Source organism: Vespula pensylvanica, chromosome 20 (genome assembly GCF_014466175.1).
Source record: "Vespula pensylvanica isolate Volc-1 chromosome 20, ASM1446617v1, whole genome shotgun sequence".
NCBI classification, from domain to species: domain Eukaryota; kingdom Metazoa; phylum Arthropoda; class Insecta; order Hymenoptera; family Vespidae; genus Vespula; species Vespula pensylvanica.
In genome coordinates, this window is record NC_057704.1 from 274,175 (window position 1) to 286,243 (window position 12,069).

Genomic DNA, 12,069 nt, shown 5'->3' on the forward strand with positions numbered 1-12,069 from the left:
GGTTTACACGACGCCCGATGGATCGCGACGAACTTACTAAAGATCAACTTCGTTTACGCAAAGACGTTACGTTCGAACGCAAAGAGACGCGTATCTTCGAGGCGTTGCCAGCGTCGCGACGCGATACGATATTTTCCTATCGTCGAAAAGTTCTCTCGCACGTCTGCCCTGTGCCGCCCGTCGATGACATCGTCCATCTTCTTATTGAAGATCTCTCACGCCCTAACCCGTTTCGCTCTTTATTATTTCGCGCGTCTTACGTCACGCGTTGTTTTGAAGAGTACTATCGAGTACTATGTATGAAAAGGCGATTATGGAATCGAATCGGCGATAAAGCTTCGTAATCGTCGCATGCACGCACGAGCGCGCGACGTGCCTTTGGCCATGACGTCGTAGAAATGAAAACCTTCCACCGTCGTCTCATCACAGTCGCTCTTTATACTCTTTTTATACCGTACCTATACGCATCTATATTTTCTATTTATCGTTTCGGCGTACATGCACGCACGCGTCCTCTCTACGCACGATCTATCGCGCGATTATTTTTCCTTTGCCGAGCGATAACGTACGTGCATTCGACGTTACGTCGACGAATAGAAAGGCCGGCCGATCGATCGTCGTTGACGAGGATCGCTCGGCTCGGGTCATTGTTTGCTCCCTGATGAAAACGAAAAAGTTGATCTTTCGATGATCTTTGATCGAGTCGGCGATAACGAAATTCGACGTCACGATTCTCCTCGAACGATTCCATTCCGGTCGGAAGGACGAGGAGAAAGGTCGAATGCAATTTCTCGTTCGATTCTATCGTCCACTTTATCGTCGATACGTTTCCTCCATTTCTCGAATATACGCGTTACTGCGTTTTCTACGTGTCGCAAAAGACGCGCTCTGAGTCACGACCGCGAATATAAAATGGCTCGCCTCGCCTCGGCCGCGTTGTTCCTCTTTTCTTCTTTTTCCTCGGGCTCGTCCTCGATATATCGTCGACGGAGGAGCACAATCGTGTCCTTAAGAGGAGAAACCGGAACGCTCGAGGACAAGGTGCATCTCCTGAATTTTACCCTGGATCGGCGTTAACGGTATTTCGTCAAGTCCATCTCCTATCGCGTCTACAAACGCGTTTCTTTGCCGAGTCGCTCCGCCGAGTCGTCGGCCTCCTTTCCTTTTTCTTCTTCTTTCTTTCTTTCTTTCTTTCTTTCTTTCTTTCTTTCTTTCTTTCTTTCTCTCTTTCTTTCTCTTTCCCCTCTTTGTCTATTTTTCGATCGAACTCTCGCGAATGACCGAGCTCGCCCTTTTACGAGCACCTCCCGGCAAACGTTGCCGCGCGAGTTTTATTGGAATCATAAACGAGTCGACGAGTTTAAACTTTTCCCTTTTACAACGTCTCCAACTTATTACGCCGCTTCGACCTTCCGTTTAAACGCGCGAGGTCACATTTTATGCAGATTCCGTGAAGCTCTTAAAAGATCTCGTAACGCGTGCACGGCATCGCAACGTAAAGTGGATCCTTTTCCGATTGTTAATACGCGATTGTTTCTTTTTATTCCTAGTCTTTCCGCCGAACCTTCCAACGTTTTCCTTCAGCGCGGATAATAGTAGTGTGCCAGTCGAGATCCGTGCGTGACGAGACTCGGTAATCTTACATTGTATGCGCTATCGTTATTTGCGCCGAATGCTTTTTTATCTGTTCGTACTTGAAAGAAAATAACGATCGTGGTCTGCAGGAAGATCGTACGTTCCGATTAGCGTAAATTTCCGTTCCGATGGCCGACCGATTTAATCCTCGTTCTCCTTTTATTGCGCGAATCGAACAAAACCGTGATTTAATTATCCCGTTTAATACCTCGTAAACTTTTCGCTTGTCATCGCTCGTTTCAAGACTCCGAGATGTCCTACTCTCGGTCTCCCTCGATCCTTTCTCGCAATCTTCCATGTAAAAGCGGTTTTCACCGGCACCGGTCGTGTAAGATCGAATCGGGAACTTATTGCACCGAGTCGATTGTATCTCTCGATAAGTCGAAACACCTATCTTGTAAAACGTTCTCATTGAATCGTGACGCGATACGGAAAGATATTCGACGTAAATTAAGATAGCCACGTTGCCTTTTGTGAAAGTAGATATTACCGGGACGTTAGAACGCAAGATTCTATTCGAGATTGCTCTTACAACGAGACCAATCGCGTACGTTTCGGATATACCTACTTGACTTTCCGAAATATTCGCTTGTCCGGAAGGTTCCTGCCGCGTCTCCGTCCTCGTGTATAAGTGGAATGTAATCCCCACATAGCGCGAATCGCGTCTATAACGATACCGAAAGCGTATTTTGCTTTTACGATGCGTTTCATCGAGTCCTCCTGCATATACTTTTTTTTTCATCCTTTTGATTCGATTATTCACAAATTTCGCAATTTGCGTTCCATCCGAGAGGCTAGATAATCGACATGGATTCGTCGGAAAAGCCAATAAATATGTAGTCGATATAGCGATAAATTTTCTTTTACGTATAAACGAAGAAACTTCTAATCGAATCAATCATATTTGAAGTTGGATTATCTTTCTCTTCTCGTGTCGTACATCATAACGGATATTCGATAGCCGTGGCGTGTGTCTCTTAAAATAGGCGTGATGTCATTGCGAAGAAACGAAAGGAAATAATCGTTCTTCTTTCGGTTCGCGTTTTTTCTCACCTATTTTTCGAAAGAAAGAGAAATAAAGAGGCAGAGAGAGAGAGAGAGAGAGAGAGAGAGAGAGAGAGAGAGAGAAAGGAGGGTAAGAGAAGAAAGGCCGAAAAATATATAGACGATAAAAAGCTACGTCTCGATACGTCCTTTAACCATTTCCCAACGACGTGGATCGTTGACGATGGAGAACGGCATATCAGATCGTGTCGGTAGCTCGAGGCGATCGTAATCTCGTTACAACCGCCACTGACGTCACTGCCGGAAGAATACGGACTCACACTTTTTCCAAGTTGCCCTCGATAAGTTTACCTTCGCGAGAAAGTCGAGCTCGCCTTTTGCCAGTACTTTGTCGTAGAGATAGATCGACTCTTTCGGATCAACTTTCAATATGTTCGCTCCTACATATATTTTAGTTTATTCAAACGTACCTATATACGCGGGCTGTTTTTCTTTCTTCTCCCGTTACGAGAATAAAAACGACGTATATTTTCAAGTTAAAATCGCTCGCACGAACCGCGCTTGGAACGTCGGATGAAGACTTTTAAGTAGTACTGTGTACGTTAAGGAAGACTTTAAAGTGATAGTTACGGTGTGAAAAATTAAAAGAAAATTTACCTCGTGGGAAGAATATCTTTCAAAGTTGTACTCGTATAACGTGTAAAGCGTGCGAATAAACAAAACAAAACAAAAAAAAAGTATAATCGACTCTGTATAGTCTTCTTAACGATAGAGGAGACAGACGACAGTACCTACTAGCCTCGAGTACTCCGCGGCTAAACTTTGAAAACTACCGAGCTCGAAGCTTTTAAATCAAAATTGTTTGTAAACCGTGCAAATAGAGTGTCTAAAAAATGTCAAGTACCGTCGCTTCTCCTTTTACTTATCTAGTCGCAAGCGGCTGAAAGTTTTTCGCGTAGTTCGCTCGAAATATTCCTTAGGAAAAAATTTAATCAAAACGTTTCTATAGTCTTCCTCCTCTTTATATTTCACTAGTATAAAATATTCAAACAAGTCTTCCTTTTCTCCTTTCACGGAGGAAACTTTAGCAAAAGTATTTCTTTATTTTACCAGAAAGAATTCATTCGCTTTACGTGCGTGGTTACATATGTAGGTGTAGTAAAGCGCCACACCTTTAGGGACCCCTGAGAATTACGTAGAATGGCTGTTAAGCGCGCAAAATAACGATGACGAAATAAGAACGGTGGCTCGAATTCCTGACACGAAAAGGAAAAAGAACCTGCATAAAGTAACGTTATTTGCGTGTTATACGACGACGACGACGACGACGAGATTAATTCCATGGTGCGACAAAGAAAAACAGCGTTTTAAGTTTTTCAATTTCAATCGGCTTTGTCTTTTCCTTGCGAGGCGATTCCCTCGAACCCTTGTAAAGTCGCACACCGTATAGCGTGTCTAAATATACGTCGGTCAATAAATATGTGACACGTGAATAATAAATCGAAGCAAACTTTTCGTTCTGTCAATAACTTTTTTATCCCTGGTTTCATATCTTTATGGATTGGTAAACAAGAAGAGAAGCTCGTACATATGTCGATAACGTGATTTTAGACGGAAGATTTTATTGGCTTGAGCAACCCATCGAGGAGAGAGAGAGAGAGAGAGAGAGAGAGAGGAGAGAATCGTATACCGACGAGAGTTCGATTAAAATCGGCTTAACGGATCGAATTATGATCGAGTGTTACTGTGTAATAGCGTTAACGAAATCACAAACGTTCGTTAGGAAGCACGTTACGATGACGTCATTCTCCGAGATCGCTTCGACGCTTTTGCGAGAGCTTAACGAATAGAACTTAAAAGCCGGTCGTTCACCCTGCGCTTCTCGTATCAACGAACCGACGTCGGACGGACAAACGGAATACCGACCGCGACGGTCTGTGCCACGCTAGGCAGGCAGAATTAAATGCTCTTTACCGAAGCATCGTACTGTGCCATTAACGAACCAGGATCGATTATAAGCTATTAACGATGATCGTTATAGATAGGGAATCGAACTCTAAACGAGATATTATTTCCTTCTTTTTCTTTTTCTTATTTTATATAACGATGATCCAACCAGCTCGATAACTTTATCGTATAACTTTATCTGATAATAGTCTGTTTGCAAACACGTCTCTCTGACGTTCGGTCCGATAGATAGGATGAGTTTCGCGTCTTTCCTCGATTGAATTTTATTGGCATCACGTAAACGTATTTCGCCTACGTGTTTGCCATTCGTTCTTGGCGCATTTAGCGGTGTGCCAAGCGCGACTTCACCATACACGCCAAGAGATACAAATTCCATCTCCATCGGTTTAATCTCTAGATGCTCAGCAAGAATCCAAGAAGAGAGACATCTTGGAATCGTCGTCCAAGCTCTCTCTCTCTCTCTTTCTCTCGAGTCGAACGTCTCCCTTTCACGATCTTCCTCAAGCGTAATAATCTCATTTTTATCGCTCTCTGCAACTCGATGATTTCAAAACCGTTTTAGAATCGTCAAAATTCAAGGTGAAAGAAATGCTCGACAGGTAACTTGATTTCAGAAAAGAGAGGGCAAATACCGAACGAAATATCTCTACCCTTCGTACTCTCGAAGGAATGAAAAGAGGAAAAAAGAAAAGAAAAGAAGTAGTAAAAGGGCCTTGGTGTTCCGATGGAAGCCCCAGGGCCTATTCGCGGACGCCTTGAATATGGTTCTTTGTTTCGGCGTACAATGCAGGACACGGAGCAGAAATTATGCAGGAAGTCGTCGTCTCTGTATGTACTATGCACGTAATATCCACTTTTAGCTCTTCTATATACAGGGTGATCAAATAACTTTTGGCGCTTTAGTAATTGGATTTCCGAAAAAAAACAAAAGAAAAAAATCAATAAAAATTATAACAACAAGAAATTACAAGATAACGTCAAGTATCTACATTCCATTATTAATTCGTATTAAGAAAAAGAGAGAAAAAAAATTACGAGGAGTTTTCGTCCTCCACATAGCTACATCGATAAAAAAAAAATTGTTACCAACATACAGGGTTGGAGCCCTTTTTGAATAATAATGCATGCTTAAAATAAAAATGAAATAACCTCCGTACGTACGTACGTATATAAACGTTTTCGGTGTCGTAGCCAACACGCAACTTTTACTGAAAGTTCCCCTTCTATCTTAACTTCTAAGGGAGAAATAAATATTTTTTAATAACGGGTGGCCGAGCCACCCGACAAGAGATATGTTGAGCAGGACAGAAGTAGGTTAATGTTGTACTGTAACGAATTAACTAGGTCACGCGTCTCTTCGTCCGCGCGTGCGTTTCTATGCTTGTAGCGTGCCCGTATGGACGAGAGAAAAAGAAATGAGAGATGAAACAACAACTGACTCGATCCTTGGAAAGAGTAAAAGCGAAAGTAAGATGAAAGATGATATAATCGAAATCGATTTTTGTCTCTCTCTCTCTCTCTCTCTCTCTCTCTCTCTCTCTCTCTCTCTCTCTCTCTCTATCGTTTAGATTTAGATTAAAACGTTCTTGTCTTAAAATAGATAAATCTTATCTCTATCTTTTTATCTTTTTAAGGTTACAAGAGTCATTCATACGTCAGTATCTCGGCGAATGTGTTTTTTTCCGATAAAGAAAAAAGAAAAAGAAACATCGGTTTTATTCGTATCGCCAAAATGCCGTTAAAAAAGGGAAATAAGTGGATACAGCGTGTCTATATAGATTACGATATCTGTTGGTCGATGCGTCGGTTGCATGACGATCACGTGACTACTAGCGGTCCTACACAACAACCGCGCATCTCTAGTCACGGCCAGAGAAATTTAATAATGTTCGGTTTGACCTTGCCCTTGCTAAGAAAGAAACTCTCTCTCTCTCTCTCTCTCTCTCTCTCTCTCTCTCTCTCTCTCTCGTCGCTTAAACGAGAGCACAATGACGTGGACCGACGAACGAGAAAATGTAAAAGGGTAAAGAAACAACGTTTCTCAAGTAGGTAAGGGAATCGATCGATCCTTTTGCTTCTTATCTCCGATAAGTCTGTCCTTCGCGAATCAAAGCGCGTGTATTCGTTATCGTTTACACCGTTTTAACGTATCATAAATAAATACGTAAGTTGGCACATACATACGCATCTCTCTCTCTCTTTTTTTTTTTTTTTTTTACGACGATGACTCATCCCGGACAGCTGCCACTCGCAAAGCTATATTTTTGTCCAACTCTTTTCGTACACGAACACGAGTTACGACGAGGTCAAATACGAATTCTTCTATCCGTTCGATCGATCGATCGATCGAGTTATTTTTATAACATCTCCTGATTAGTGCTTCAGTCGATCCCCGTGACAACGTTTTCGTATCGCAGAGAAGACAACTTTCGATACGGTAATAAATGAACATAAATGTATTCGTAAAAATATCTACAAACGCGTTAATAAAAACACCTTGTTTTCGAGAGTGGAAACGAATAACCCGAGGAATTCCACCGTAGATTCATCGTTGGCATCAAATTGGTATTGTTTCGCGTCGGCGAGCCACCACTTGCCAAGTTCTTTATCTTTAGCGCGAAGTCACTTATAAAATGGCACGCCAATATCGTTCGAAAGCGCAAAGATCGAACTTCCTGTTGAAGTAAGCCCTGCTCTTGTGTTTTCCGTTCGCTGCTCCAGTTTCCTCGATGACTATTTGTACGGATATTATATATTATATATACGCGAGTGTGTACGTAAAGCTAAGCGACGCTTCCTGTTCTTTATATAATATTTTTTTTTTTTTTTATTCCAATGTAAAAATCGACCTCTCGATCGATAACAATTTACAGTTAGACAATGTATATACGCGCGCGGATATTATGAGTAACTTCGACTCGAAATAGGTTAAAATTTAACTCGAATAAGAATGTGCTAAACGGACTCTCGGAAAAGAAACGTCGTCGATCTTTTCGCGAGTAAATCTAGTTAGGAGGATTAATGGAAGGAATTTGTACGCGCGAGTACGTTCGCGGGCGTTAATGGTTGTGCGTGAGTAAGTAGCACTTTTAGCAATTCACTTTGCGACCACGTGGTTCGTCTCGAACGGATGTACGTACGTACGTACGTATGCATATCTGTGGTGGCGCGAGGCATCGAAGAATATCGCCAGAGTCGTTCGTCGCTTTGTTTTACCCATTCGATTTTGACTACTAGATGTAGTCGAAAGATCGATATATTTGTTTTCTTCGACGACGATACGATCTTGTTTCGAGAGCTCGACCAATTCGATATTTTATCAGCCAGGCCAATTAACTTGCTCGATTACGCGAAACGTTTTTTTCTTTCTAATCCGAGTACACGTGTTCGATGTTTTTAAATACAGACAAGTGACAGAGAGTCGTATTTTTAACGTTCGTTTTACTGTTTTCGATCGTAGAAAGAATGAAAAGATTACTCCAATTAATTCCACTCGAGAAAGATAATATCGTAGCACGTCCAATAAACGAAAGTGATTCATTCGCTCGATCGGACGATAAAGTGAAAATAAAATCGTATGATCGATAGCGTTACGCGCGATATTCTTCTCAACGACCGACTTTGAGAAATTCGAACGGAATTCGAATTCCTGCTGTTAGCAGAAGTTCGATGAATTTCTAAAACGATAATTTGTCAAACGAAACAGTCTTTGAGAATCGATTAATCCGCGATCGAATTGCAAAGTAAACTCGGTTTTGTTTTTTTAAATCTCGGAGATACAAGAGAACACGCTATTGATAACGATAACGATAGGGAGCAGATGCGGTTGAAAGATCTCAGACCTTCGCGAAAAATTCCTGCAACGATAATTAAGTAAACGAATGGGGTACGTTAAAAGAAACAAGAATCATCGAACGAACGATTTATCGAATGGACTTGAACGGAGGTCTTTCTAAAAAGAAAAAAACGAACCAAGAAATACAAAGTGATAGGCTGACAAAGAAACGGCCAGTCAAAGTGCGATAATAATGCAAAAGCTTGAATAGAACCGAGTAATTTGTAATTCTTATAAGTAGCATATATAAATCGTAAAAAAGAAAACAATAAAAACGACGTTACTTCGTCGACCTATTCCTTTGTTTCGAACGATTAATCGAGGATCGAAGATCTCAGGAGATATCTCAAATAAGTTTTCGAAGTAGCGAAGAACGGACAAAAGGCATTTCGCGAGAAGGTGAATCAGAAAGTAAGAAAGAAAATAAAAAAAAGAAAAAAGAAAAAAAAAGAAAATGAAACATGGTACGAAAGTCCAAGTTTATTAGCGACTCGAAACGGTGGAAGTTGCGAGTGATTTACGATAATATCGATAGTCGAATGGGTCGTTTGTCGATGTTGACAAAATCGAGGTTTCGCGAAAGGTAGGCAAACGAGGTGACCGAAGGATGACGACGATAGTACGAAAGGCGGCGGTGGCGGCGGTGGCGGCGGCGGCGGCGGCGGTGGTGGTGGTAGTGGTAGCGTCGCGTTGGAAGAACGCACATATTGATCACTGACCTTTCCTGCGGCCGAACGGTCCGAAGAAGGTGCCGTTCTTGCCGATGACGTTATCGTCGATGTACTTGAGCAGCTTGCTCGTGTCTTCTCCTTTCTTCGTAGTGATCGACTTGACGGGGCGTGGCGTAGCGATCCTTTGACCGACGCCGCCTGCGGCGGTGCCACCGGCACCGTAAACACCGGCTATGTTAGCAGCCACCGCAGCAGGACCGCCGATCGTCGTCGTCGTCGTTGTCGTCGTCGTCGTCGCCGTTGCCGTTGTAGCAGTTATCGTTTCCAAACCCGTGCTCGACGTAGTCGTATACGTGGTAGCGAGCGAGGACGCGACCAATACGTTATTGGTCGTTTGAATCGTCTGCAAGAGGGCGCAACTCGAAGCAGCGCCGTTAGGAGAAGGGCACGTATTCTCCTCCGCCAACGAGCTGATCCTCCTCTGCGATCCGCTCCAACTCTTCCCAGACGAGATCTTTACCGAGCAGCTCATTATCTCATAGTAATAAACGTGCTCTCAGGGCGCATAGTAAGCGCGTGCGAGTCAAGGTATAGGTATGGAAAAGAGCGAGCGAAAAGCCGCGCGCGCGCGGGAGAGGAAGAAAGGGGAAGGGAGGAAGGGACAGAGAGAGAGAGAGAGAGAGAGAGAGACAGAGAGAGAAAGAGAGAGAAAGAACACAACGCATATACGCGCGTGTGTGCGTGTGTATGTGCGTGCGTGCGTGCGTGCGTGCGCGCGCGCGCGCGTGTCGTGCGCGTACGTATGTACGGAAAGGTGGACAGACCTTACGCGACACCACAATGTTACATAAATCGATCTTTCGCGTCCAGAGATAAAAGTTAACACGCAGGACCCTTCTCCCCCTCTTTCTCCTCCTCCTCCTCCTCCACTTCGTCCTCCTCTTTCTTCACTTTTGGCTCCACGACGATTCTTCTTTTCCTATCTTCGATCGGTCGACGATCCGCGCGACTCTCCAAACGTCGTTGCCCGAAATGACATCTAACACGAAACGTACGTATCACCTTTCTCTATCTCCTTTTTACTTCTCGATCAAGTCAAACACTTTGGCCGAATCGCCGAGTATCGTCGCTTTTCCACGATCGCGTACGTCGAAACGAAAACGTAGAAGAGAGTTAGTCGCGTCTCACTCCGATCGGGACTCGCAATGGAATCGACCGTAAACTTTGGCGAAAGCCGTAGGTATCGCGAGCAGGTGATAGCTCCCCTTAGGACGGAACGACGATAGATACGTTCTCGCGCTCGTTATACGTTTTATATATATATATATATATATACATATATATAGATATGTGATTCCGGCGTAGAGGGAGCGACGCGCGACAAACTTGCGACCTCTTCGAGTGCCAAGACGAGACTGAATGTCTGGCGGGCGATGGGCTGCCCGGTTCGCCAATGACGTCACTCGACCACGCAGGCGCCCAAGAGTCTCGCTTCGCCACGGGCGTATCTTACGCGCTCTCTGGGCTCGGTTGTACGTGTTGCCGTGGAAACTTGAAGTGCAAATTAACGAGAACTCGCATTAAAGTTCGCCGATCGCGACCTCGTACTCCTCCCGCTTCTCCTTCTACTCTATCCATCGGCTTTCCCGATCAACGATTTTATCGCTTAATAACGATTGCCCGTGCGAACGAGTTCTTTCTCAAGAAAGAGAGAGGAGACTCGCCGATCGAACGACGCCTATTTATTTATTGGACTCGCGCCAAAATCGTTCCTTCGAACGAAATTATCCGAGCGAACTAACTCGAGTGCACGCAGGGAAAGAATCTACGAATCGTCATTTTCTCACATCGTAATCGCAAAGGAGAAACTACTTGTCGACGTGTATCGTTCGACAACGACCGTGCGTCCGAAAACATCCCTGATCTCGATTCGTTACCGTTGCACGAACGATTTTACAATTCTTTTTCTTAATTGAACTTAATCTTACTCTTTGTATTCCCTCGCGTTATCGTCGTATCCTTCTCCTTCTTCTTCTTCTACTTATTATTATTATTATTATTATTATTATTATTCCGGTTTACTCATTACCATCCGACTCATTAATTTACGTTCCATCGGTCGAAGTTAGATATGCCTCGAGAGACACGCTATCTAGAATGATGTCAAAAGAGAGCGACCGGACACCGTCTGCACGAGCTCGCTTTATTTATTTATACGTATGACGATATAACGGGCATGCTAAAATACGAAAACAAATACATATACTTCTGTAACGAACATCGTACTCGCATTACGAAGAGATAGCGATTATCGTTGCGTGCCAATTTCTCGGGGATATTCGCGTGCGATCGAAGAGGTCCTCCTCTACGTTCGTATCGCTCCCGACTGCTACGGGATTCGACGTCGTTTTAAAACTACGATCTCTCGTCCCTCTTCGTATGACATAACGAGTATAGGTCATCGCCGTATACGAGCCATCGATATCATCGAAAAGCTTCTCGAGCGATCTCTCGTAAATCGCATTTTCTATTTCGTCGATATGCAAGAAAGTCGCAACGAGAAACGATAACGTTATGATCGTTGGAAATTAAAAAGTAGAGAAACGCTTGATGAAACGTGACTCTTCGTTTTTACGTTACCCGGTACACGTATATCATGATATTTTACTCGAATCCCGAACAACGATTGAGCGAAAGCAAGACGAATTATTCTACGAAGAATAATGGATTATACATCGTCGCGATGGAAAGCCGTGGAGAAAGTGACATGTATTATGTCCGAGAATCGTAAGGATTCTCCTGCCGAATACGATCTCGAGTCAGCCGAATAACGATAAAGCACGAACTCTTATTTATTCTTTACGCTCCGGTCGAGTCTCCCTCCCCTTTCCAGCACCTCTTTTCCCAAATAACGCTAAACGCTAAATTTTCTCTTCGTCGAGAGTCTCTAAATTT

General features: G+C 43.5%; 1 protein-coding gene across 9 annotated transcripts in view; it reads right to left on the minus strand.

The window, feature by feature from the left end:
• The window catches only part of LOC122636054, a 37,221-nt gene extending 27,400 nt beyond the window's left edge, over positions 1-9,821 (minus strand). For all 9 annotated transcript variants that reach the window (XM_043826894.1, XM_043826890.1, XM_043826886.1 and 6 more), the window contains exon 1: positions 9,163-9,821. In XM_043826894.1, coding sequence (XP_043682829.1) covers positions 9,163-9,646 — 484 coding nt within the window. In that variant the 5' untranslated portion in view covers positions 9,647-9,821. The remainder of the gene's footprint in view (positions 1-9,162) is intronic.
• Between the last annotated feature and the right edge of the window lie 2,248 nt (positions 9,822-12,069).